This window comes from Schistocerca americana, chromosome X (assembly GCF_021461395.2).
Source record: "Schistocerca americana isolate TAMUIC-IGC-003095 chromosome X, iqSchAmer2.1, whole genome shotgun sequence".
Lineage (NCBI taxonomy): Eukaryota > Metazoa > Arthropoda > Insecta > Orthoptera > Acrididae > Schistocerca > Schistocerca americana.
This window is the reverse complement of record NC_060130.1, coordinates 239,517,511-239,545,329: the sequence shown is the minus strand read 5'-3', so window position 1 is coordinate 239,545,329 and position 27,819 is coordinate 239,517,511. Positions and strand designations below refer to the sequence as shown.

The following is a 27,819-nucleotide window of genomic DNA, read 5'->3' as shown; positions in this document are numbered from 1 at the left end:
TTCATATTGTTGGTTAATATTACTGTCATTTTATAGGTTTTCGTATTTATATTTTTCCTTTTTCGTTTTTCTCTTATTGTTGTTCCTTAAACCCTTTTACATGGCCATTTGTCATCTTTTTTTGGGGTAGACATTGCAGGACAGGCATAACAGTTTATACTTAGCATCGATGCATTGATTTTGAGTTCATGTTTCTGTATGTGATGCACTTGTGATGCCACAGGCACATTGTGTACTCTGGTTTGATCTCTTCCTCTAGTTTACACTGTTAGGTGGGGCAGTATGAGGGAAACATCACCATGGTAGATGGAGCAGAAGTGGAAGAAACTTTTTTACATATACTACAGATTACACCTAAATTGAAGAAGAGAGAAAATTTTGTCATATTATATAAGAGAAGCAGAAGGGAGAGTGTGAGTAAACAATAGAATTTTATAGGCACAAAGTAAAGGAAATCATTTAAAATAATAATAATAATTATTATTATGAGTAGTTGGCACTTTCCACTAAGTAATGCTTGTCTTCTAGACAATATAGTACAAATAATGAAAAAAATAATAATTAATTTAAAAAAAATTTGTAGTACTACTGGGCATACTTTTGACACTGTTTTGACTGCAAGCATGGCAGATGTTTGGTGAGAAGCACTTTGTATCACTGATTTCACTAAGAAGAAACACTTTATACTACTATACTTCACTATTTGATGCGAGAGGAGAAAGCACTTTATCTTTTCTGTTGCACTTATTCACTATCACTGCACTCATTATTCTTGTGGTGAGTGTGGTGAGGTGTCTGGCTGGCTCTGAGCACTATGGGACTTAACAGCTGTGGTCATCAGTCCCCAAGAACTTAGAACTACTTAAACCTAACTAACCTAAGGACATCACACACATCCATGCCCGAGGCAGGATTCGAACCTGCGACCGTAGCAGTCGCACGGTTCCCGACTGCGCGCCTAGAACCGCGAGACCACCGCGGCCGGCTAGGTGAGGTGTCTGGTGGCGGTGCTGAGGGTCACAGGCTGGGGAGGACTCTGGCGATTGCTGTCTGCAGTGGAATCTGCAGGAAGTTTTTGAAGTTCTCGTGGTATCGCCTGTGCTGCTGGGCTGTCTTGTTCTCCTCCCAGAGGTCCATCAGGAAGGCCAGCTGGTCGGTCTGCCTCCGCGCTACGATGGCGTGTGCCGTCATGGCGAGGATCCAGAGAGTCGCCAATCGCTTGGGTCGTGGCAATTGGTTGCAGTCTGGGGCGGTGATTGCTTCCACTGTGATGCTTCCCGGCGCCGTTTTGTTGATGTGGGCCACCATCTGCTGGCACGCTTCCCAGATGTTGATGGCATTCCCGCAGGTGAATCGGTGCTCGTGGGTGTCGGTCATGCCACATACGTCGCACTTGTCACTTGCGACGAGTTTTATCTCCGCCAGTCTTTGGTTAGTTGGTACCGTTCTGTTAACTATTTTGTACCATGTCTCCTTCGCATGTTTAGGCAACACGTTTTCCGAGACGTTTTCCCATATTTGTTTCCAATTGTATTGCGGGAGTTTGTATTCATTTTTGTTTTTTGCCAGCTTCCCCCTGAGGGCCCAGTATATTCTCTTGGCTGTTCTGTGGCTGGGGCTCGCCACGGTGTCCAGAACGTAACTTTTGTTGGCATAGTGCAGCCCGATGTGTCGCATTCTGAAGGGAATGTGCCTCGTGTCGACCGGCGCTTCTTGTGATGCGGGCTTGTATCTTCCAATTATCTTGGCTGTGACGCTGTCAGGGTTTTTGTCCTGGATGGCGAGCGTTCGTTTTAGTAGATGGGCTGCACATTTGGTCTTTATATCAACTAGACCTAGTCCCACTTCTTTCGTTGGCAGCGAGCACGTTGCTTGCGCCACTTTGAATATATTTCGACGCCATAACAGATAGTACACTGCGCTCGTTAGTGCTCGCGCAATTTCTGTCGGCATGCTTAAGATTTGCGCCAGGTACCATGCTTTCGTGTTTATCAGTTCTGTTTTCTGGTGGATTGTTAGCTTCCGGTTCGCGTGCTGTCTGGAGAGACCTCTTATGGTGTGTAGCACGTCCCTCCAGTTGTATGCGGCCATTGTAATTGGACAAGACTGTATATATATTCCAAGAACTTTATGGCTTTCTGCTATTTTATACCACTGGCTGTCTGGTTTGAGTCGTTGATTCCCTATCGGCAGTAGCACTGTTTTTCTGGGGTTGGTTTGGGCGCCTGACGCTTTTTGGAATGTGTTCATGATGGTTTCTACTCTCCCAGTATCTTCCTGGTCTTCAATAAAGATGCCTAGGTCGTCAGCGTAGGCTATACATGCTATTGCTTTGTCTCCTACTGTGAATCCTCTGATGTCATTTGTGAGTTTACGCAGCAGCGGGTCCAGTGCTATAGCGAATAGAGCCATTGACAATGGACAGCCTTGCCTCACGGCTCTGTCCAGTTTTTTCAGTTTTGTTTTCCAACTATTGATTATTACTGTCGATCTCGGAGTACTTAGTATCTTCTGGATGATTGTGATGAATTTTTGCCCAAACCCGATTCTGTTTAGTGTCTCTACGAGATATTTGTGGTTGATCCTGTCGAAGGCTTTGTTGAAGTCCACCGAAATTATGGTACCTGCGCTTCTGGTGGTGGCTGCCTGTGCTATTATGTCCCTGTAGGTGCATGTGGCGTCAAATATATTTTTCCCTGGTACCACATATGTTTGCCACGGACTGATGACTTTCCTCAGCGCCGATTTCAGGTTGTTTGCGATGCATTTCGCCATTATTTTATAGTCGGGGTTGAGGAGCGTAATCGGACGAATCTTTTCAATGGGGCGGGCGGCTCTCTTCTTAGGGATGAGGGTTATGGTCCCTCCGGTCAGCCCAGGTGGAATTTCTGCCCCATCGAGTATCTCGTTCACCATCTCCGTGAATTGCCCTCCTAGCACGTCCCAATATGCGAGGTAGAACTCGAGCGGGATGCCGGCGGCCCCGGGTGCTCTTCCTCTGGCGCTGGTCTTCATCGTTTCTTTGATGTCATCCACGTCGACATTTTCTGTCAGCAACGCCCTGTCTGCGTCTGTGAGCACGCTCCTCGTCTGCTGGAGGATTTCAGCAGTTGCCGCGTCGTCTGTCGCTTCTCGACGAAACATGTCTCGTAAATAGTCCTCGATGTGTTTTGTTAACACCGTTTTCGTCGTGAGCGTCTTTCCCTGCTTGTCCTGAAGCACACTTACGCACTTTCCTGCCGCTCTCTCCATTTCCCTATTTAGGTGGTGCACGGTGAGTGGCTCTTCATCCACCTCGCCATATGTTTTGCTTCTGGTGAGGACGCCTCTTATTTGCTGTTTCTTTATTTGAAGGAGTTTTGCCTTGATTCTCCTTACTCGCGGCAGGTATTGCTGGTCGTCTGCTGGTGCGTCGAGTGCGTCTTTCAGGCACTGCTGGTAGAACTCGGCCGTGGTTCGCCTCCGGAATGACTTTTCCGCGCTGTATCTTATCAACAGGCTGCGCATTGTCGGCTTCGCTCGTGCCAGCCACCACTCGGTCGTGCTGCTGTAGCGTGCGCGCTGCGCTAAACATTCTTGCCACGTTTCCACTATTTGCTTGCGCAGTTCCGCGTCCTGCAGGTGTTCCGTATTTAGCTTCCACGTGCTTCTTGTGCTCACGTTCTGTTCTTTCTGGAGATGCAGGCTTCATTCGTAGCTGCAGTGGTCCGAAAAGATGACAGGATAGACTTCGACGTGCGTTACATTTTTAGTTGGTGCTCTGCTGACATATATACGGTCCAGTCTGCTTTTACCATTTTTGTGGTGGTATGTAAATTCAGTGTGTGTTGGATGGAGAAGGCGCCACGAATCTTCTATTTTCAGTCATCGGATCAGTTCTTGCAGTTCTGGGCACATGTTTGCTACGGGTATTTGGTCTTCAGCTGCGGCGACACAGTTAAAATCTCCTCCATTGATGATGTTGTTATTGTTCTGCATCAGCAGTTCGGCTACTTCTTCATTATAGAAGGTGCTTCTTGCTCGCTTGTTGTCTGTGCCAGAAGGTGCGTATATGTTGATAAAGAGCGTCTCTTCTATGTTTTGCGCTATCCCTCGGCCACTTGACAACATTTTAGTCCCGCCAAAGTCGATTCCGTTCCGTACCATTATTGCCGTACCGCATTGGGATTCTGAGTCTATATTTGTGATTGCCGCATATCCTGGTATCTGGTTTATTTTCGTCGTAACCACTTCTTGCAATAGTGCAACGTCCGTTCTTCTATGGCGTAGGAAATCCGCGAGGGCTCGAATTTTTAAAGGTGTGCTCATTTTATTTATGTTAACTGTGACAACTTTATAGATTGTATTTGCCTGCTCATTTAGTGACCACGTGCGCGGGAAGCGAGAACGCTACCGCAAGACCACGAGCCGCGGACATTTTGAAAATGATGGCATAAGAGTGACCTGATCTCCACATACTATTCTGTACATCTATATATTTGACAGAAAGTAGGTTGAATTGAAACGGTTTAAAGCTACAAAGAAACTCTGAATTAGTCCATCTTACATTCGTGTACTGGCATCACAAGGACGATGACGATGTTTGGTTTGTGGGCCACTCAACTGCGCTATCAACAGCGTTAAGTACAAAGTCCCAATTTTCACTCAGCCCTATTTTTCACATTCCAGTCTATCCACTGTCATGAATGATGATGATGATGATGATGATGAAATTATGAGGACAACACAAACACCCAGTCCCTGGGCAGAGAAAATCCCCCACCCGGTCGGGAATCGAACCCAGGCCCCCGTGATCCAGAGGCAGCATCACAAAGAGAACTCTCATACTGGACAATGTACCTAGCACTGGATCAATCTAAAGTGAAATAAAAATATTAAATCTACGAAACAAGAGGAGAGTGAAGCACCCTGTCAGCGCTGTTGCAATGAAAAGACAATACTAATCTATCCGTCCACATACATCGGTCATAAGTATGTGCCTGAGCTACACTGTTGTCTCCAAAACCTCACTTCAACATTTCGTACGTTTTTTCAGCGGTTTTCCCAGGTTTAATACAAAACTCAATACAGACATGCTGCCCTTTCAGGTCAGTCATCGAAAAATCAAAATTCTGATGGTGTTGAGACAGTAACCAGCCACAAATTTATTTTGAGTTCCTTTATTCAAAAGGTACCGTTACCGGTTTCGAATCATTACGATTCATTGTCACACGGATTTCATGCTTTCATTACAATATGTGCTAGGTTTTTTTTAATGATAAGTTATCCTAAAATATAAATAATACATAATTATAAGCACGTCAAAAAATGGCTCTGAGCACTATGGGACTTAACTGCTGTGGTCATCAGTCCCCTAGAACTTAGAACTACTTAAACCTAACTACCCTAAGGACATCACACACATCCATGCCCGAGGCAGGATTCGAACCTACGACCGTAGCGGTCGCGCGTTACCAGACTGTAGCGCCTAGAACCGCTCGGCCACTCAGGCCGGCTAAGCACGTCACAAAGATGGCTGTGTTACAGATTTGCATTTGGATGTGACTCACGTGAAATGTCGGTTTGTAGTACTAGTTTTCATAATTTTCGTCCAGGAGACAACGTTTGTAGTTTTCGCGCATTCGTTGTCTGCTGGACGAAAACTATGAAAACAGGTACTACAAACCGACATTTCACGTGAGTCACATCCCAATGCAAATCTGTAACACAGCCATGTGTGACGTGCTTATAATTATGTACTATTTATATCTTAGGATAACTAATCAGTAAAGAAAACACAGCACATGTTATAATAAAAGCATGACAGCCGTCTGACAATGAATCGTAATGATTCGAAATCGGTAACGGTACCTTTTGCATAAAGGAATTGAAAATAAATTTGTGGCTGGTTGCTGTCCCAACACCATCAACATTTGTCTTCAAATAACAGCCACGGTCTCCAACCATGTACCGCGTGGGATTAGCCGAGCGGTCTCAGGCGCTGCATTCACGGACTGTGCGGCTGGTCCTGGCGGAGGTTCGAGTCCTCCCTCGTGCATGGGTGTGTGTGTTTGTCCTTAGGATAATTTAGGTTAAGTAGTGTGTAAGCTTAGAGACTGATGACCTTAGCAGTTAAGTCCCATAACATTTCACACACATTTGAACATTTTTTCCAACCATGTCATCATATGACAAAATCGAATCAAAAATTCACTGAAAGTAGAATTACCGAGACATAACCAAACCATTCAGCTAGCACCCGATGACCACAGTAACCCGACAAGGATGTACCGGGAGACACAAAGCGATATTTTAGTGCACTCATACCCTTCTGTAAGCAAAACTCAAATTCAGGGACTTTTCGGATGCCAAATCATGTTATACACACGTTGTATGTGGGAAATGGTTCAAAAGGCTCTGAGCACTATGGGACTTAACTTCTGAGGTCATCAGTCCCCTAGAACCTAGAACTACTTAAACCTAACTAACCTAAGGACATCACACACATCCATGCCCGAGGCAGGATTCGAACCTGCGACCGTAGCGGTCGCACGGTTCCGGACTGTAGCGCCTAGAACCGCTCGGCCACCCTGGCCGGCTGTATGTGGGAAGTTTAGTACATTAGACCAGGGCCGCACAAGGTGCATGCACCGGTGCATCGCACAGTGCGGAGTGCAGACGACGGCTGCGCTATGTTGACGACGGTGCAGACCCCCCACTCCTCGGCTTTGCGCAACAGCGCTGCCTCTCACTTCCTTAGCTTGTGTCGCTCGCGCCGCCTGTCTCGACCTGTTTCAAAGCTTTTACCCTGTTGTCTTCGTCATTGCCAAATACTAATGTACACTAGGTGGAGAGCTTAGTTTGGTGTACGGGTACAAAAGAGATTTGTATAATAACTGTAATGGTAACAATTTTAAATTTGGTTTCAACACTAATGTATCTTCCTATGTGCTCTTTATTTTATTTGCAATTATGCTACTAAGATCTGGAACAAGAGATTGGTTGACAGCAATACTGAGAGAATTTTTTAAATTACAATTAGAAATACTCCCACGCAATCTAGTTTTTGTACAAGACAAAACAGAAAAAAAACCTTTCACATACACAAATGGAACCAAACATAGAAATAATCTTCGCTGCTTCTCTGTGTAACTTGGGAAATTCTTCCTTCTGCAAATTCTGGTAGAATTGGAGCAAACCTTTTGTATTGTAACACACATCCTTTCGGTGAACATCGCTTTGCAAATCAATTAGTTCGAAATGTAAATCTGAAGGCGCACTTTCAATATCCATCGAAAAAAGTTTCACAAAAACATCGAGAATTGGCTGCAGGTAGGTAATTTCCTGTAACATTAGCAAAGCCAATGTTAATAAATGAAAGTAATGTAAGCCGTTGTTTCGAAGTGCTGAAATGCGATAGATTTTAATAAACATGTAATGTGTACTATTGGTTTTAATGTAATGTTACACTTGCATATGTAACGCAATCTCCTTTATTTAGCTGTATGTGATATACCGGCACATTACCTGGAATCGGTCGTTAAACGCATTTTCAAGGAATTGTAGCACCTCGACGTATTTTTCAAAGCGCTCTCCTTCCAGCACAGATGCTGTCAAACAAAAACATAGTACCGTTTTGATTAGAGCGGTTATAAAAATCAGGCTGTTTTAATAAAGGTACAATTTATATCTCGCTTACCTAGTTTAGGGAAGTGTTGCGTATTTTTCTCTGAAAGGTTGTTTTTGAGGAGCTTCAGTTTATACTGGAAAGCGTTTATTTTGCTGATAATATCGTTGATGAGATTGTTTTCTTTTTAGAGTTTCAGACTTAAATAATTTAGGAGACCCATAATGTCTGCTAAAAATCCTAAATCAGCTACCCATTCAGGGTCATGAAAAAGTGGCTCCGGACGTCCTTTGGTCTCCAAAAACTGAGCCACAGTGTGGCGTAGTCGAAAAATTCGGGAAATCACTTTCCCTTTGCTCAGCCAGCGCACCTCAGCGTGGTAGGGAATATCTGGATAGTCCTCTTCAAAGGAAATCAAAAATTCTTTGAATTGACGATGAGTGAGTCCATGAGAACGAATGTAGTTCACGATACGCACCACTACCTTCATCACATCTTTCGCACAAAGAGCCTTATGGTGTGCAAAACACTGAACGGAAGGTAAATTCGGCATGTTAAGTTTCTTCCGCAGTAGGCCAATAAACCCTTTTGCTTTCCGCACATTGCTGGTGCCCCGTCTGTGGTTACGGAAAACAGCTTTTCCCAAGCGAGTCCTATTCCTTCAGCTGCCATTTCAACAGCTGCTAAAATATCCGCCCCTGTAACAGTGTCCTTCAACGAAATCATATCCAGGAGCTCTTCCGTTACATGTAGGTCGCCGTCCACGCCACGCAAAAATATTGCTAACTGAGCCGTGTCGTTAATATCCGTGGACTCATCAAGTGCGATGGAGTACGCTAGGAAGTTTTCAGCTTTGGCTGCCAGTTGTTCATGCAAATTCTCAGCAATGTCGTTGATTCTCCGATGTATTGTCATTCTCGAAAGTGGTATTCTGCTGTACGCGGGAGCTAATGTAGGATTCATTGTCTCTACTACGTCCAATATAATGTTTTTTATTAATGGCCCGTCCATAAATGGCCTCCCAGCTCCTGCTAAACGTAGAGCAACTTTGTAACTAGCTCTGAGAGTCCTTTCGCAACACCCCTCATCTTCTTCACCCTAAAATAGAGAAAAAAGATATGTTAGAAATAATTTATGCGAAAACGAAAACTAAGGAATCTAAACAAATCTTATTTCGTTTCGCATGACCTTTAACCAAAATTACATGCTAAAGTACTTGCAACAACCTCGTTTGTAGATACAGAATTCTCTTCTGCAAGAGTTTGCAACTTCCGTAATTCTTCCTCTCTGGCATCCCCTGTTATATCACTATACTTTTCTGAATGCAATTTGCTGTAGTGCCTTTCAATAGACGATTTTCTGACACACGTAATTAGTGTACCGCAGATTAGACATTTGGGTTTATCGTCTCAACGCACAAAAAAGTAGGAGAGTTCCCATTCCGGTTTAAATTGACTTTCGCCAATTTTCCCTTTTTTTGGAGCAGATGGTTCCATTATTGTCTTGCGCTTACGTATTCCAATGTTGACTAAGCCGTCTGGCAGCGCATTCGGCAGCGCACAGCGTCGGCCTCACCTAGCAAGCCGAGTTGAGGCGAAGTATGCCGAGTTGAACCGATGCAATGTGCAGGCACTCGCTGCACCCCGCTTTGCACGCGTGCAGTTTTCCGTGTTTGTGCGGCCCTGCATTAGACCAATCATCAAGCCAAACAGAAAAAAGGAAGTCTGTTTGAAAGTTTATAACGTGAACCGTTAGAGTTACTTATTGCAACTGGTTTGCCCACTTTCCATAGATGTCATCGCATTGACACGGCGTGCTGTCTTTTGTCGCAGAGTGGGAGAGGTTCGCGTCGCAGCTGGCGCTGGTGTGGCGCGAGCTGGCGGCCACGTGGGCCAACTACACGCACGCAGACGAAGCGACGCTCCTGCATTTCGAGCGGCTGCGCCTCGAGCCGAGCAGCGAGCTGCGCAGGCTGCTGCGCTTCCTCCGGCTGGCTGTGGACGAGCGCCGCCTGGCCTGTGTGCTGCGGCACGCCGACGGGCCCTTCCGCAGACCACCCGCTTCCTCTCAGCAGGCGCTGTTTTCTGCCAGGTACTCACTGCTACTGCTCGTATCTGAATGCCCTCACTACGATGTACCCTACCCCGTTAGTCTGAATTACGGTGTTCCAGCCCAAGTGCTCTCCCAATGGGCCCTCGAGCTCTCGCGGGCAAAGGCGGCCAGGGATGGACAATCACGTAACGCACGTGATCGCCTCGGCCGAACGACCGTGAAGAGTGTGGGCAAATGGGTCACTCAAGCACAAAACTAAGAGGGGTAGCAGTGCAGTTGGACTATTTGGCGGATAGCCTACCAAACCTGTTGGGCGCTCTTGAATCCACGTCTGATACGACTGTGTGTAAAATGTCTGGGATATGCCACCAACAAATCTGCTGTCAGACAACAGGAAATGTATACAGACTAGGCATTGCACACACACTTCTTGTAGTGGTAACTGTGTTCACCAGTGGAAGCTAAAGGAGCACATTATGCTCACTCTAGCACCATAATCCGTACTACCGGTACTTATGCAAAATGGCTAGAGGACAAATGTAAGGACGTGGAGGCTTATCTCACTAGGGGTAAGATACAGCCTACAGGAAAATTAAAGAGACCTTTGGAGAAAAGAGAACCACTTGTATGAATATCAAGAGCCCAGATGGAAACCCAGTTCTAAACAAAGAGGAGAAAGCAGAAAGGTGGAAGGAGTATATAGAGGGTCTATACAAGGGCAATGTACTTGAGGACAATATTATGGAAATTGAAGAGGGTGTAGATGAAGATGAAATGGGAGATACGATACTGCGTGAAGGGTTTGACAGAGCACTGACAGACCTGAGTCGAAACAAGGCCCCGGGAGTAGACAACATTCCATTGGAACTACTGACGGCCTTGGGAGAGCCAGTCCTGGTAAAACTCTACCATCTGGTGAGCAAGATGTACGAGACAGGCGAAATACCCTCAGACTTCAAGAAGAATATAATAATTCCAATCCCAAAGAAAGCATGTGTTGACAGATGTGAAAATTACCGAACTATCAGTTTAATAAGTCACAGCTGCAAAATACTAACACGAATTATTTACAGACGAATGGAAAAACTGGTAGAAGCCGACCTCGGGGAAGATCAGTTTGGATTCCGTAGAAATGTTGGAACACGTGAGGCAATACTGACCTTACGACTTATCTTAGAAGAAAGATTAAGGAAAGGCAAACCTACGTTTCTAGCATTTGTAGACATAGAGAAAGCTTTTGACAATGTTGACTTTCAAATTCTAAAGGTGGCAGGGGTAAAATACAGGGAGCGAAAGGCTATTTACAATTTGTACAGAAACCAGATGGCAGTTATAAGAGTCGAGGGACATGAAAGGGAAGCAATGGTTGGGCAGGGAGTGAGACAGGGTTGTAGCCTCTCCCCGATGTTATTCAATCTGTATATTGAGCAAGCAGTAAAGGAAACAAAAGAAAAATTTGGAGTAGGTATTAAAATCCAGGGAGAAGAAATAAAAACTTTGAGGTTCGCCAATGACATTGTAATTCTGTCAGAGACAGTAAAGGACTTGGAAGAGCAGTTGAATGGAATGGACAGTGTCTTGAAAGGACGATATAAGATGAACATCAACAAAAGCAAAACGAGGATAATGGAATGTAGTCGAATTAAGTCGGGTGATGCTGAGTGAATTAGATTAGGAAATGAGACACTTAAAGTAGTAAAGGAGTTTTGCTATTTGGGGAGCAAAATAACTGATAATGGTCGAAGTAGAGGGGATATAAAATGTAGACTGGCAATGGCAAGGAAATCGTTTCTGAAGAAGAGAAATTTGTTAACATCGAGTATAGATTTAAGTGTCAGGAAGTCGTTTCTGAAAGTATTTGTATGGACTGTAGCCATGTATGGAAGTGAAACATGGACAATAAATAGTTTGGACAGGAAGCGAATAGAAGCTTTCGAAATGTGGTGCTACAGAACAATGTTGAAGATTAGATGGGTAGATCACGTAACTAATGAGGAGGTATTGAATAGGATTGGGGAGAAGAGAAGTTTGTGGCACAACTTGACTAGAAGAAGAGATCGGTTGGTAGGACATGTCCTGAGGCATCAAGGGATCACAAATTTAGCATTGGAGGACAGCGTGGAGGGTAAAAATCGTAGAGGGAGACCAAGAGATGAATACACTAAGCAGATTCAGAAGGATGTAGGTTTCAGTAGGTACTGGGCGATGAAGGAGCTTGCACAGGATAGATTAGCGTGGAGAGCTGCATCAAACCAGTCTCAGGACTGAAGACCACAACAACAACAACCGGTACTTACAGTCACGAATCGCGTGTCAGTCACCGCATGGGTTAAACACGTTATGTCGGGGGGATGAAGGCCAATAAGAAGTGCTTTGCCCCAAACATAGCACTAGAAAAAGCACAAATGTTACTCGATTACTTTAATACGAGATCCATTAAAGTTGTAAGGTCTCCAGTTTCCCTTCTCAGGACACAGTTATTTCTACGATTTGCAAACTGGCTCAAAATAAGATGGGCGTTGAACGGTATGCGGGAGCACTCTAAAATCGTACAGCACACAGAACTCTAGTAATTGCGGTGAGTGTGAGTAATGACTTCATTACTATGTTTTCATTACGAGAACAGTGAGCAATCATTTGAATACTCGGCTTTCGTGGTGTGACACCCAAGGAAATTCATCTACAATAGTGTGAGACATACACTATGTGATAAAAAGTGTCCAGACACAACCAAAAACATACATTTTTCGTTTTAGATGCGTTGTACTGCGACCTACTGCCAGGTACTCAATATCAGGGACCTCAGCAGTCATTAGAGATCGTGAGAGAGCAGAATGGGGCGCTCCGCGGAACTCAACGGTCTTCGAACGTGGTCAGGTAATTGGGTGTTGCTTGTGTCATACGTCTGTGCGCGAGATTTCCACACTCCTAAACATCCCTAGGTCCACCGCTTCCGATGTGATAGTGAACTGGAAACGTGAAGGGACACGTACAGCACAAAAGCGTACAGGCTGACCTCGTCTGTTGACTGACAGAGGCCTCCGACAGTTGAAGAGGGTCGTAATGTGTATTAGGCAGACATCTGTCCAGACCATCACACAGGAATTCCAAACTCCATCAGGATCCACTGCAAGTACTATGACAGTTAGGCGAGACATGAGAAAACTTGGATTTCATCGTCGAGCGGCTGCTCATAAGCCACACATCACACCAGTAAATTCCAAACGACACCTTTCTTGGTGTAAGGAGCATAAACATTGGACGATTGAACAGTGGAAAACTGTTGTGTGGAGTAACGAATCATGGTACACAATGCGGAGATCCGATGGCAGGGTGTGGGTATGGGGAATGCCTGGCGAACGTCATATGCCAGCGTGTGTAGTGCCAACAGTAAAATTCGGAGTCGGTGGTGTTATGGTGTGGTCGTTTTTTTCATGGAGGTGGCTTGCACCTATTGTTGTTTTGCGTGGCACTATCACAGCACGGGCCTACATTAATGTTTTAAGCACCTTTTTGCTTCCTAGTGTTGAAGAGCAATTCGGGGATAGCGGTCGCTTCTTTCAACACGATCGAGCACCGTTCATAATGCACGGCCTGTGGCAGAGTGGTTACAAGACAATAACGTCCCTGTAATGGACTAGCCTGCACAGAGTCATGACCTGAATCCTAGAGAACATCTTTGGGATGTTTTGGCTCTGAGCACTATGGGACTCAACATCTTAGGTCATAAGTCCCCTAGAACTTAGAACTACTTAAACCTAACTAACCTAAGGACATCACACACACCCATGCCCGATGCAGGATTCGAACCTGCGACCGTAGCAGTCCCACGGTTCCGGACTGCAGCGCCAGAACCGCTAGACCACCGCGGCCGGCTTTGGGATGTTTTCACTTCCTGAAGAATGGGCTGCCATTCTCCAAGGAACCTTCCAGCACCTGACTGAAGGTATGCCTGCGAGAGTGGAAGCTTTCATCAAGGCTAAGGGTAGGCCAACACCGTATTGAGTTCCAGCATTAGCGATGGAGGGCGCCACGAACTTGTAAGTCATTTTCAGCGAGGTGTCCGGATACTTTTGATGAAATAGTGTAATGGTGATGAGTCGCATATATGTGAACATGTATTTGGCGTTTCATCTCCTGATCATGTGTTATGTGAACGTAATTTATACGTTGTGAATGGTACAATGGTTAAAAGGTTTACTGACTAATGTGTTTTACGTTCTTTATATTACATGTCACTTATACAGGGTGTATCATAATTAATGGCGTAAACGCATACAGTTGAAAGCACACGATACTAGAAGCAAAAAGTCTCAGTGAACATAGGGTGGAAAATGCATACCTTAAGAGCTGCGAGCAATTTTTCATCTTCGATACACTGAAACAAATGTCTTCTCCTGCAAGTTCTTTGCTTTCCATATTTTGGGAACTGGCTCTCAAATGCATTCCTTAAGAGCTATGAACACTTGTTCATCTTTGCTGTTTTGAAACACAACTCTTCTAATGATCAAATGCTCGTAACTTTTAAGGTACGCGTTTTAGAGCACATGTTTGCTGGACATTTTTTTCTTATTTTGGTCCATACTACCACTTCCCAAAATATGGAAAGCAAGTAGTAGAAGAGATTTGTTTCCAAGTATCGAAGATGAAAAATTGCTCGTAGCTCTTAAGATATGCATTTTCGACCCTACTTTTACTGAGACTTTTTTGCTTCTAGTATCGTGTACTTTCAACAATATGCGTTTACGCCATTAATTATGATACACCCAGTATAATGAAATGCGTTTTTAGCACAGTTGAGTAGGGCACTCTGCGGACGTGACTGTACTGAATCACTAAGTCTGTGCAGGACTAATTCACTTGCTATCGTAAAATATTCATATAGAGTTTTCACCATAATTGTCACCTAATGATAAGATCTCTAGCTCTCACAAGCACCCAGTAAGACGCAACGGAAATAGATGTTCCATTTTGGCAACAACTGGATTGTCTGTGCCAACCCAGACACTACGAAACCGTCTGCACGTGATTAAATAGGTCTCTGTTGTTGTGGTCTTCTACAGTCCAAAGCCTGATTTGATGCAACTCTCCATGCTATTCTGTCCTATTCAAGTCTGTTCGTCTCCTATTAACTGGTGCAACCTACATCCTTTTCAATCTGCTGACTGTGTTCATCTCTTGACCTCCCTCTACGATTTTTACTGCCCACACTTCCCTCTAATACTAAATTGGAACGTGTCCTATCAACCCATCCCTTCTTTTGGCCAGGTTGTGTCACTAATTCCCTTTCTTCTCAACTGTATTCAGTACCTTCCGTTTGGTTACTTGATCAACCCACATAATCTCCAGTATTCTTCTGTAGCATAATCTTCAAAAATTTCCTTTCTCTTCTTGTCTGAACTGTTTATCGTCCACAGTCTACTTCCATAGAAAGCTGCACTCGAGACCAGTACCTCCAGAAACACCTTCCTACCACTTAAATTTATTTTCAAAGCTAATAAATATCTTTTCTTCCAAAAAATTCTTCATGCCAGTCCCAGTCTACATTTTTACCCTATCTACTTTGACCATTGTCAGCTATTTTACTGCCTAAATAGCAGAACTCAACTGCTACTTTTACTGTCCCGTTTCCTAATCTCATGTCCTTAGCATTTCCTGATTTACGCCATTGTTCTGCTTTTGTTTCTGTGCATTTCGTATCCTCGTTTCAAGACACTGTCGATTCCGTTCAACTGCTCTTCCAAGTTCTTTGCTGCCTGTGACTAAATTAAAATGTCGTCACCAGACTTCAAAGTTTTCCTTTCTTCTCCCCGACTTGAATTACTCTTTCCACATTTTTCTTCAGTTTCGTTTAATGCGTGATCATTGTACAGACTGAATAACACTGAGAATAAATTCTAACCCTGTCTCACTCCCTTCTCAACCGCTGATTCCCATTCTCGACTAGCGGATCTGTGTTAAAAATTGGCAAATGCTTTCTCTAAGTATACAAATGCAACAGACGTAGGTTTTCCTTTTCTTAGCCTCTCTTCCAAAAGAATTCGTAAGATCAGTATTGCGTCAGGTGAGCCTACAGTTCTCCAGAATCCTATCTGATCTTCCCAGAGGTCGGCTTCAGCTTATTTTTCAATTCTTCTGTGAATATGTCGTGTCAGTATTTTGCGATCTTGACTCACTAAGCTGATATTTCGGTAATATTCACACCAGTTGGCACCTGCTTTCTTTGTAATTGGAATTATCACATTATTATTCAAGTCTGGAGTATTTTTCCTGCCTCATATAACTTGCACACCAGGTGGAATGGATTTATTATGGCTGGCTGTCCCTAGGAGTCTGTAGCTCTGACGAAATATCGTTTATCTTCATCTACAGCGTCTTCTTCTTCGCTAATATTGCCTACAAGATCATTTCTCACTCTATTTACCCCTTCCACAGTTCGCATTTCCTTGTTTACTTAGTACTGGTTTTCCATCTGAGCTCTTGATATTCATACAGCTGTTTCTCCTTTCTCGAAAGACCGCTTTAACTTTGCTACAGGTCATATGTATCTTTCCTCTTGTGATAAACGCTCCCAGAGTCCTTACATTCGTCTGCTAGCCATGCCTGCTTAGCCTTTTGCGCTTCTTGTCTGTCTCTATTTTAGACGTTTGTATTCCCTTTCACCTGCATCTTTTGCTGCGTTTTTATACTTTCTCTTCTCAGCAATTAAATTCAATATCTACTGAGATATCCAAGGATTTTTGCTAGGCCTTGTCATTTTACCTAGTTCATTCTCTGCTGCCTTTACTATTTCATCTCTCAAACTCCCCTGTTGTAGTCAGTTGGCTCCTTACGCTCACTCTGAAATTCTCAAGAATGTCTGGTTCTTTCAGACTGTCGAGATCCCATCTTTTAAATTTACGAGCTTCATACAATTTATTCAGTTTTAATCTACAGTTCATAACCAATTAATTGTGATTTCAGTCTACATCTGCATTTGGAAATGTCTGACAGTTTAAAATATGGTTCCGAAATTTCTTTCTTACCATTACATAAATCATTCTGAAATATTCTGGTGTCTCCAAGTTTCTTCCACATATGCGATATTCTTTCACGATACTTGAGTCAAGCGTCAGTGATGTTTAATTTATGCTCTGTGACTAATCCTGCCAGGTGGCTTTCTCTCTCATTACCTTGCCCTGGTCCATATACATCTATAATTTTTCCTTATCTTCCTTTTCCAACTATCACATCGCATTACCATATCACAATTAAATTTTCATCTCCATTAATTTCTTTTATCTCAGTTATGTAGCAGTGTATGCTCCATATGGCCTTGGCCTTCAGTAGCGGGTTACACTTCCAGTGCTAAGTTACAGCAGAGGCAATTGTTCCTCAGTTTTCGAGGTCAACCCTCTCCCCTTCCTATCTCGTTTCCTCCCATCCCCTACTTTACTTTCAGCCAATTGCATGTCAAGACAATCATGCCCATGGGAAACAGCTGCTGGGCTCCACTGCTCTCGTGCAATTTGCTTTCAGGCAGTAGGAACAATTCAAGTTCTGTGCCCAGTAGTGAGAGGATTATGTTTATCTGGGATCTGTTATAAAGAACAACATTAAATTAATTTTATTGTTATTTCAATTTTACAAGTTTCGCCATTCAACGTCTGTATATGGTAGGAGAAAGACCGTGTGTAGCAGAGTTACCCTACTTAGAAAAGATGGCAAATATTAGTGTACTCTGTGTGATATGACACTTTTAAGTTACAGTGTGTGTAGATGAATAACATCATGCCATATTCTGGAATATTCCGGTAAAATTAACGAGAGATACTTTGACATTACAGCATGTGGCTCAACTGCCATTTTTTATGCCGTCATGGCATACCTCGAAATTTCTAGGATAAGCAGCAAGCAATTCAAAATGGTAGGGGGGACAATGAAGTTCGGAAACTGGCAGGATAGCCCATAAAATAGGCAGGGAGCTGGTGGGATAGGGTGTAGAATTGGCAAATGGGCAACATAGGCCATAAAATTGCATGAAATTGTTAGGATAGGCTGTAAAATTGGCAAATTTACAGGATAGACCGAAAAATGGGAAGAGATTAATAGGATAGGCAGTAAAACTGGTTGGGAAATTAGTAGACTATGACATATAATTGGATATTTGGCAGAGTAATAAGTAAAAGATTGGCATGAAGTAGGTAGGATGGCCGTAAGGACGGTAAATTTGGAAAGGAGGTACAAATGGTGTATCTGTAAACCTGTAAATGACAAGTACGTTAGTGTTGTTGCTGTAGCGTACTGCATGCAGTCAGCCACAGTCACCGTGTGAAAAATTTACAGATATTACAGCATATTCTGCAAAAGGCTATAAATATTAGTGTAAAATACTTTGACAATAAAGTGTATATAAATTAATGACGTCATGATTTAATATGCAAAATGGCAGTAACTACTGACGTAAGACATTTTAACATTAGGGTGGTTCATTAGTGGGATACCTGCGATCGGGCCCTGAAGACCACACGATTGTCGACTGACCGCTGTGTAATCCTCTGTCACTCATCATCAGATATGGTATGGGTGGGTATGATGTCAACACACGTCACTCCTGGTCGTTTTCTACCTTGGAGCTGCTGCCTCTCGATCAGATAGGTCTGAAATTGGCGTCATGAGGCTGAGTGTACTCAAGTCCACTCCTCTCAACAAGGACAAATCGCTCCAGACGAGTGTCTATCACATTGAGCACTCCGTTAAAGAGGCGAACTGACATTACAGTATGTGGTTGACTTACTATTATATTATGCTTTCATAGCATATACTCCAAATTAGTTCAAAATTTTGAATAATTCTTCAGTAAGGTGAAAGACTCCAACATACTCGCTGCATAGTAAGAGGTTTTTTCTACAACTGGACCCGGAAAATTATTACATGTTTAGCGTTTTAAATTCTACAGTGACAAAGAGATGACAGTTTGCATTAGATTCGAACATAATTTCGTCCTAGGCACTAACTGCTTTATGAACTGTGGTATGTTGTAGACACAACAAAAAAATGATTGTAGATATGACTGATGCGTACGTTTAATAAAAAATATCTATTTCAGCTCTTACGCAAACCTGAGTAAAATCGCTGTTTTTCTTGGTAATGGCCTCAGTTCGACGAGATAAGGCTCTACATGTTTCTTCGGGCTCATATCCAGCTGAGACCACTCATTGATGATTAGATCCCATAAGTTACCATAGTAGTAGGATGTTGACTGATGCGTTTCACTGTCATTTCCCTTAAGCCCCAGACACTTACATGGGAGTAAGATTAAGTGATATAATGGGTCAGTCGACGTACGATGGGGTACTTGAATGTTCATCAAATCAGAACGTGTACACAGGTAGCCTGTTATCATCTTGGAAAATGAGTGTCCACCGATGACTCATAACGGAAATGTGGAAGAAAACATTGCACTACGACACACAGAATGTTCAAACAAACGTTCTGTTTAATGTTCAAGATACCTTGAATGTGGTGTCCCAAGACATGATTCAAAAAATACCGCCAAATAAATACGGAATGACCTCTAAAATGAACTGTGGTCTCACATCTTGCAGTCTCGGAAATTCACCCCTAATTTACCAAACCTCTGTTGTTGATTTTAACGTCCACTAATGGATCATGAGCAACACATCCGATTGTTTAGGGAACAACATACCAGATTCCAACGCCTGAACGACAGTTAAGCGATCTGCTCCACTTCCAATTAAGTATGGCCAAACCAGGAACATTCACCTCATTTAGGATGTCCTCACAAACTCACCACAATAGGAAAAGGACCGTCCATCAGCCCCTCCTCATTTTCGTAACGAGTAACTAACGGCAAGCAGAAAACGAGAAAGAGCGGAAAACAAATTATGACAGTAAACCTACAATATTAGAAGTAAAATACACGTGGAAATCGTACTGGAAAGCACCAAATCCATCTGAACACAGTTCAGTATAAAATACTTCCAAAATGCAGATATCAAGAATAAATTTAACAGAACCAAAATATTGCAAAGAATGTAACAACATAACTAATTACGTGATGTTAAAGCATACAGCAAGTCATGAGTCTTGCACTCTCTAACCGCTAGATGTTCCTTGTTTCTGCCTGCTGCATCCTTGCGCACCAAGTCGGTCGCAGAAAATTATGATATCCATCTGTCTCAACTTTAGAGGGTTCTACCCAATTAACGTGAAAGATAGACGATTTGGTAGTAAATTGTACACTCCTGTTCAGGAAAAAAGGACATCTTGAAGGACTAGAGGCAGGATTCTCATATTCACAGGACATGTACATTAGTATGTTCTGCAGAAATAATTAGCATTTTAGTCACCTCGATTCAGCATGTCTCCTGTTGCCTTATACGCACATGGTCAGACATGGGCCATGATAACTTGTCCCATGCTTGATGGCATCGCCGTGTGTAAGGTGCGAATGGTGTCCTGTCGTATAGCCACCCATACTGCATTCATCTGGTTCCAAAGTTCGTCTGTGGTGGTTGGCATTCGATCACCGCGCTGTACCCGTCGTTTCACCACATCCCACACATTTTCGACTGGCGACGAGTCTGGTGATCTGGCGGACCAGGGCAAAAGGCTTACATCCTGTGACACCAAGAAGGCACGTGTTGGTGCAGCAGCGTGTGGTCGTGCATTGTCTTGCTGAAAAATGGCGTCTGGGGTGCTGGACAGATGGTGTTTGACTACGGGTCACACAGGTAAAGATGGTCACAGTACCCTGGACACGCACCAACTGTGATCTGTGGCTGTACCAAGTAGCACCCCACACCATAAGGCTAGGCGCAAATTTAGACGCGTATAGCAAGTGTGAAGTGACACGACACTACAGCGCGACACGCACGTGCCGCACGAGTCGCGCGGGTCCAGCGCATATTGCGACGCGTACACCATACTTCGCACGCGCCGTCTGGCGACGCTCTGCGATGACAGAACCGAAGCGCGCGCAACCTGTTATCTTCCTCAAACGATTTTACAGAAACTATCCACTGAAAATATTTGATTTTTGCGTTACTCGTAGCGTTATATGTCAGCTTCGTGGCGAAGTGCCCATGATCTCGCTAATGACCATTCTTATTGTGATGTACACATTTTAATAAGACACTACGCAAAACTCAAAAAGTTTGCATCGAAAATTTGGGGTTGCTATGATTTTGCGTTTGGTGCGTATTACACTATATGTTGCTGAGTATGAAATTTATCTAACATGTTGAATTTTTGTTTAGACTTGGGAAGAGGTCTTTATCTGCCTCCGATCTCGAGAAAATGGATCCCATGTAGCGCGCTCACTTCCGATCTCACGCCCGCGGGAATGAAACACTCGCAACCTCTTTCATATCTCCTAAACCGCTCGAGACATCGAAACGAAAGTTCGGCGAATGATGGCACACAAGGAGGAGAGTGTTTTGCCAATTCTTAAACACACTGAACTTTCTTATCTGTATATCAGTACTTATCTACAGGGTGTTTCAAAAATGACCGGCATATTTGAAACGGCAATAAAAACTAAACGAGCAGCGATAGAAATACACCGTTTGTTGCAATATGCTTGGGACAACAGTACATTTTCAGGCAGACAAACTTTCGAAATTACAGTAGTTACAATTTTCAACAACACATGGCGCTCTGGTCTGGGAAGCTCTATAGTACGATATTTTCCACATATCCACCATGCGTAGCTATAATATGGCGTAGTCTCTGAATGAAATTACCCGAAACCTTTGACAACGTGTCTGGCGGAATGGCTTCACATGCAGATGAGTTGTACTGCTTCAGCTGTTCAATTGTTTCTGGATTCTGGCGGTACACCTGGTCTTTCAAGTGTCCCCACAGAAAGAAGTCACAGGGGTTCATGTCTGGCGAATAGGGAGGCCAATCCACGCCGCCTCCTGTATGTTTCGGATAGCCCAAAGCAATCACACGATCATCGAAATAATCATTCAGGAAATTAAATACGTCGGCCGTGCGATGTGGCCGGGCACCATCTTGCATAAACCACGAGGTGTTCGCAGTGTCGTCTAAGGCAGTTTGTACCGCCACAAATTCACGAAGAATGTCCAGATAGCGTGATGCAGTAATCGTTTCGGATCTGAAAAATGGGCCAATGATTCCTTTGGAAGAAATGGCGGCCCAGACCAGTACTTTTTGAGGATGCAGGGACGATGGGACTGCAACATGGGGCTTTTCGGTTCCCCATATGCGCCAGTTCTGTTTATTGACGAAGCCGTCCAGGTAAAAATAAGCTTCGTCAGTAAACCAAATGCTGCCCACATGCATATCGCCGTCATCAATCCTGTGCACTATATCGTTAGCGAATGTCTCTCGTGCAGCAATGGTAGCGGCGCTGAGGGTTTGCCGCGTTTGAATTTTGTATGGATAGAGGTGTAAACTCTGGCGCATGAGACGATACGTGGATGTTGGCGTCATTTGGACCGCAGCTGCAACACGGCGAACGGAAACCTGAGGCCACTGTTGGATCACCTCATGCACTAGCTGCGCGTTGCCCTCTGTGGTTGCCATACGCGGTCGCCCTACCTTTCCAGCACGTTCATCCGTCACGTTCCCAGTCCGTTGAAATTTTTCAAACAGATCCTTTATTGTATCGCTTTTCGGTCCTTTGGTTACATTAAACCTCCGCTGAAAACCTCGTCTTGTTGCAACAACACTGTGTTCTAGGCGGTGGAATTCCAACACCAGAAAAATCCTCTGTTCTAAGGAATAAACCATGTTCTCTACAGCACACTTGCACGTTGTGAACAGCACACGCTTACAGCAGAAAGACGACGTACAGAATGGCGCACCCACAGACTGCGTTGTCTTCTATATCTTTCACATCACTTGCAGCGCCATCTGTTGTTGAAAATTGTAACTACTGTAATTTCGAAAGTTTGTCCGCCTGAAAATGTACTGTTGTCCCAAGCATATTGCAACAAACGGTGTATTTCTATCGCTGCTCGTTTAGTTTTTATTGCAGTTTCAAATATATCGGTCATTTTTGAAACACCCTGTATATATCAGTACTTATACTTCCATTTTTATTTATTTCACTCCAGTTTTTTTTAATAGTTATCGACAGCTAGCGAAACATGAGCTTACTAGTATGAAAATAAACATGAAATTTCTTCTTTTATGTTACTGCAAACCGACACTATGAGGTTTTCCGTAAGCTGTTGAGCTCTGTAATTGCCAATTACTTGTTTAATGAGGCACTCCGTTCTGTCTCAATAGCTGCTGTGAGATGAGTTTGGCGCATTACACTGTGACAAAGAAAGTACAATTAAACCAGTCACCAAGGGAAATGTGGCCGTTACTCACAAACGGTAATGCCTCTTCGAATGAGAAAAGGTTAACAACTTACACAAAAACAGATTGCCAACTCTGTTGGAATTTTGGTGGAATCCCCGTAACCCACCGTATTTTTAACACTGAGCAACTGGAATGGAAACTTACGAAAGGATTTTATTCCTTCTGTTGATCTGAGCGGTATTAAAATAATGACGAGCGTTCCTTCACTTGGAATGATAGGCACATGCCAGATACTGGTTACTCACCTACGGCTGGGCAAACTGGCCATGTGTGATCGCGAATTGAGAAAAATAAACAATTGATCTGTCGCACAACACAATGGTCAGTGTATTGTCAGCAGCGGAGGATAATGCGCGCGTCAGGAATGCACAAGCTAGCCATGTGTGCCTTGTGAGTTGGAGTTCGAAAAACATTTTCACGAAAGTAGATCTGCCTTTGTCAGCAGTACATTTCAAGAAATTAAATATATCTAATCATAACAATCTTTTAGGATATTCCTACTTTCGTAATAACACAGACCATTTTCTTCATTTGTGTAGCCTGTTGTATAATTAGTTTATTAATGCTAATAATGTGCATGCAACAATTGAGATGCTTTTTCTCATCACAGCGAACCAATTAAAACATTGTTATTTGTGACTGCTTTTCGACTGTTTCGAGCTTGCAGTGGAAATGTGATGTTCACATGAATGTAGTACAGTGTGTCGTAGTATATTATTACATCCATATCCAAGTAATCACAGTGAGATTTCTGTACTTCAGATCTTGGACGCTTTTTACCAGGAGCACAAAGGGATCACACCTGTGGAGATTCTCATTTTCTAAATTTTTGTAACAGATCGTACAGATGCGCCAGCATACTAGACAGCGAAGAGATTACCTTGTTTTACTTTCCTGCCTTGCTTCTTAATCACATGATTTTATAATATTCCTTGCTTCCTTATTCACTACCCTCTGTCCCCTCTTGCGATCTGAAAATGGTTCAAATGGCTCTGAGCACTATGGGACTTAACATCTGAGGTCATCAGTCCCCTAGAACTTAGAACTACTTAAACCTAACTAACCTAAGGACATTACACACATCCATGCCCGAGGCAGGATTCGAACCTGCGACCGTAGCAGTCACGCGGTTCCGGACTGAAGCGCCTAGAACCGCTCGGCCACCGCGTCCGGCTTTGCGATCTGAAAACGTCACGCAGGCATATGACACAGTTCCAGCGGCCAATGGCTCATCAGTTTTTGAAGTATGCATTTTTCTTGACAGAAGAAAAACAAAACAAAACTATACAGATATAAATAACAGAAAAGTATAATGTACTAACGAAGAAAGCTGGAACGTTTATATGGGGAAAAACGAAACACTACCCAAAGGCAATAAAATTTAGTACACAGTAAGGTAAAATTTTTCGTTTGGGCAATACTACCGCTGCTCATATGTTCCGATGCGAGCATATGGCCGGGCTACTTTTCCGCTCCCCGCCTCAAATTTCCCACGGTGCCAGCGAGGCACCCGCGACGCGCGGCGCGAGAAACTGTGCCACAACCACAACGTGACGCGACCTGGCGCAGGTGCGTGTCGCGTCCCAGTCGCGTTGCGTCGCAATTTGCGCGGTCCCATTTGAACCTGTGAAGTTACAAAAACGCGCGCTGTGCTGCGCCACGTCACACGTGTTATACCCGTCTCAATTTGCGCCTAGCCTAAGGCCGGTATTACACTATCAAATTTCTTTGTCCAATATCTTTGTCAAAGATATTTGATAGTGTAATAGGGACTTTGTCAAATGTCGTCCAATATTTTATCCATGGAGGTAAGAATAAGGGGAGATGGCGCTACGTATCCCAGCCGTACTACGTTTTGAAGCCATGGGGGCGTGGCTCGCTGCCATGACACACTGACCAAAACATTGCCAGTGTGCTATAGCGCTGCGTGTATTACAGTCGCTAATTGCACCATATACGCATGTAACGTCATCAGATTGGTTGTTTCAAAGTTTTTGTTTAAAATAAAATCTCGTAAAGGCGAAATTCCGCGTTTCTTCTGATTAAAAATAGTTTTTCATGTAATATTACGAATAGCTAGCCTTCAATGTAAACGATACAATTTTGTTAATTCAGTAATAAACGTGTATCACAAACTAAATAATAGAATTTGAAAACTAAGTTAGCTATACCCTCCCTCCAAAGCCCCATAAATACATCTTGTTTGTAATACGTACTGGGACATTTCAGTTACGTTACACTACTGGGAAACACTGTTCATTACCACCAACATTTACTGAAATACGATACATAGAATGGCAAATCTACACAGTGTCGTGTTTAGGCCTATACTTTACGCCAGTTAATGTAGTGTTAGCTTTTAATTTGGTACATGATGAAGACAAAGTGAGTTATTCAACACTTCGATCGTACGTATTATACTGAAACGTGAACTTGAAAACTAAGAATTTAATTCTTTGAATTAACATACCTTTTGCAAATGTTTTGGGTGTGTACGGAAAACTGATGGTACAGCATTTTCTCGGAGCCTTGCTGTTGAAAGGGAAGTTCGGTCTATGTCCTCTTCTCGGAAATGCTGAGAACATATAGTGCTCTATTTAGACGCACGCCAATTCTTCCTCCTCACGGCATTCTCCCACAGAGCTTTCCGACTTTCATTTTTAGGAAATCTAAAATCATACAGGAGAAAAACACGCTACAGTACAAGTACCGATGTAGGACACGTTCATTCACAATGAAGTTGTAAAATCACACTTAACGAGACAACTTACACATGAAATGTTATTCCCTTCGATTTCGCATCACAATCAGAACGATTCGTAAATCCGAACACCACACAAGTCACCATAATAGCGCAAAATCCTTTCAAAAGCGAGCGACAAGCCTATGCACACAAGCTTACAGCAGCAATGTTTTGGTCGGCTTGAGATGGCTACGCTCGGCTTCACATAGCTTCACTGCTGTGACGTCACGGCGTCTCCCTCTATTCTTACCTCCATGATTTTATCAAATCTAGGGCCTCGCTGTATATTTGATCAAAGAAACCGCTTGTCTCCTGTTCACTGCAATGTGACATGTTACCACATGGAGCGTTAGCATCGCTGCAGCGTTCTGTCGTCTGTAGTGTTTTTATAACCATTGCTGGTAAATACAATTGGTGTGTGCCGACAACTACAAAATTAATAGAGATGTCTGAAGCTGATGAGGCGCTTTACAGCGTGAGACACCCTGAATACAAAAACAGATTAAGAAGATCGGAGACCTAACCTGACCTAACCTAACCTAACCTAACATAACCCTCTCCTGTAGCAAGGAATCGGAGTGTTATAATGAGCCTGTCTTCTGAAGGTGTAGCAGTTCTTAAGTGAATATTGTGCTTTGTGATATGAGGATACACTTCATTGAGCACATACAGAAATGTATGATCATCCATTCTTAAGTAATTGATGTACGACTTGACGTCTTCCACTGTAAGCTCACGTAACAAGTTTTGTTGAATGCTTTTATCGTGTCGTAAAACCCACGGCTTCACCCAGATTAGATTAGTTTTTCGTTCCATAGATCCATGCTGAGGAGATCCTCGTGGATGTGGAAAATGTCGATTTTTTTAAGCTGAGATAACAATACTAATAGTATGAATAAATACAATACATCATTTGTTTCTATTAAAAATGTCGCCAATGGAGTAGAAGGAGTTGGCCAGTAGTAAGTCTTTCAGGCTCCTTTTAAACTGATCTTTATTTCCAACTAACTTTTTTATGTTTCCTGGCAAATTATTGAAGATGAGTGTTCCTGAGTAGTGGACCCCTTTTTGAACTAAAGTAAGTGCTTTTAAGTCCTTGTGCAGATCATTTTTGTTCCTGGTATTGTATGTATGAACTGAGTTGTTTGTTGGAAAAAGAGATACATTATTTACGACAAATTTCATTAAGAAGTAAATATACTGAGAGGCAGTAGTTAGTATACCCAGTTCTTTGAAGAGGTTTCTGCAGGAGGTCCGTGAATTTACTCCACAAATAACACGTATTACACGCTTTTGGACCTTGAAAACTTTTGTTTGACTTCAAGATTTACCCCAAAATATTATCCCATATGACATTATGGAATGAAAGTATGCAAGCTTTTTCATTTTTATGTTGCCAATGTCTGCTAATACTCGAACTGCAAATACAGATTTGTTAAGGCCTTTCTGCAGTTCTGTGGTGTGCTCCTCCCAACTGAATTTATTATCAAGTTGTAATCCCAGGACTTTTAAGACTGTCAACCTCGTATGTATGGTTCCATTTTTTCCCCCACTTCTTTTCCGCATGTGCACACAATGCAATTGGAGTACGTAGAACTGCTGCGGTTAATAACAAGTTGTTGTCAGCCATCTTGAACTTAGACGAAAAATTTGATGACCCCTTCTAGCGCTGCGTCAAAGATCTTCGTCAAATATATTGGACGGAATATTGGATCACATCTTTGATCAAATCTTTGACAAAGAAATTTGACAGTGTAATACCGGCCTAAGGTCTTCAGTTGGTGCTGTATGTCATGTGCGAGTGCAGTCACTGTGATGTCGCTCCGCCTGTCTGCGGCGAACCAAAATGCGGCTATCATTTTCACAAACTGAAGCCGTATTCGTCCGAAAACAGTATCTGCGCCCAGGGGTGGCGTTAAATACACCGTTGCCATCTATCACGTTCCTGCACATTCGTCAAACGTAGGCGGAGAAGTGGACGACGCGCACGTAACCCATGCCGCAATAAACGGCGATGGACTGACACCCCTGATAATGTGCGATGTGTTAAACTGTTCCACGGTTGCGCCAGAGCCGA

At 43.3% G+C, this 27,819-nt stretch overlaps 1 protein-coding gene across 1 annotated transcript in view; it reads left to right on the top strand.

The window, feature by feature from the left end:
• Positions 1 to 27,819, top strand: part of LOC124555939 (WSC domain-containing protein 1-like) — a 197,152-nt gene that overhangs the window by 139,878 nt on the left and 29,455 nt on the right. The window contains exon 3 of the mRNA XM_047129989.1: positions 9,439 to 9,697. Within this exon, the coding sequence (XP_046985945.1) occupies positions 9,439 to 9,697 (259 nt within the window). The remainder of the gene's footprint in view (positions 1 to 9,438; positions 9,698 to 27,819) is intronic.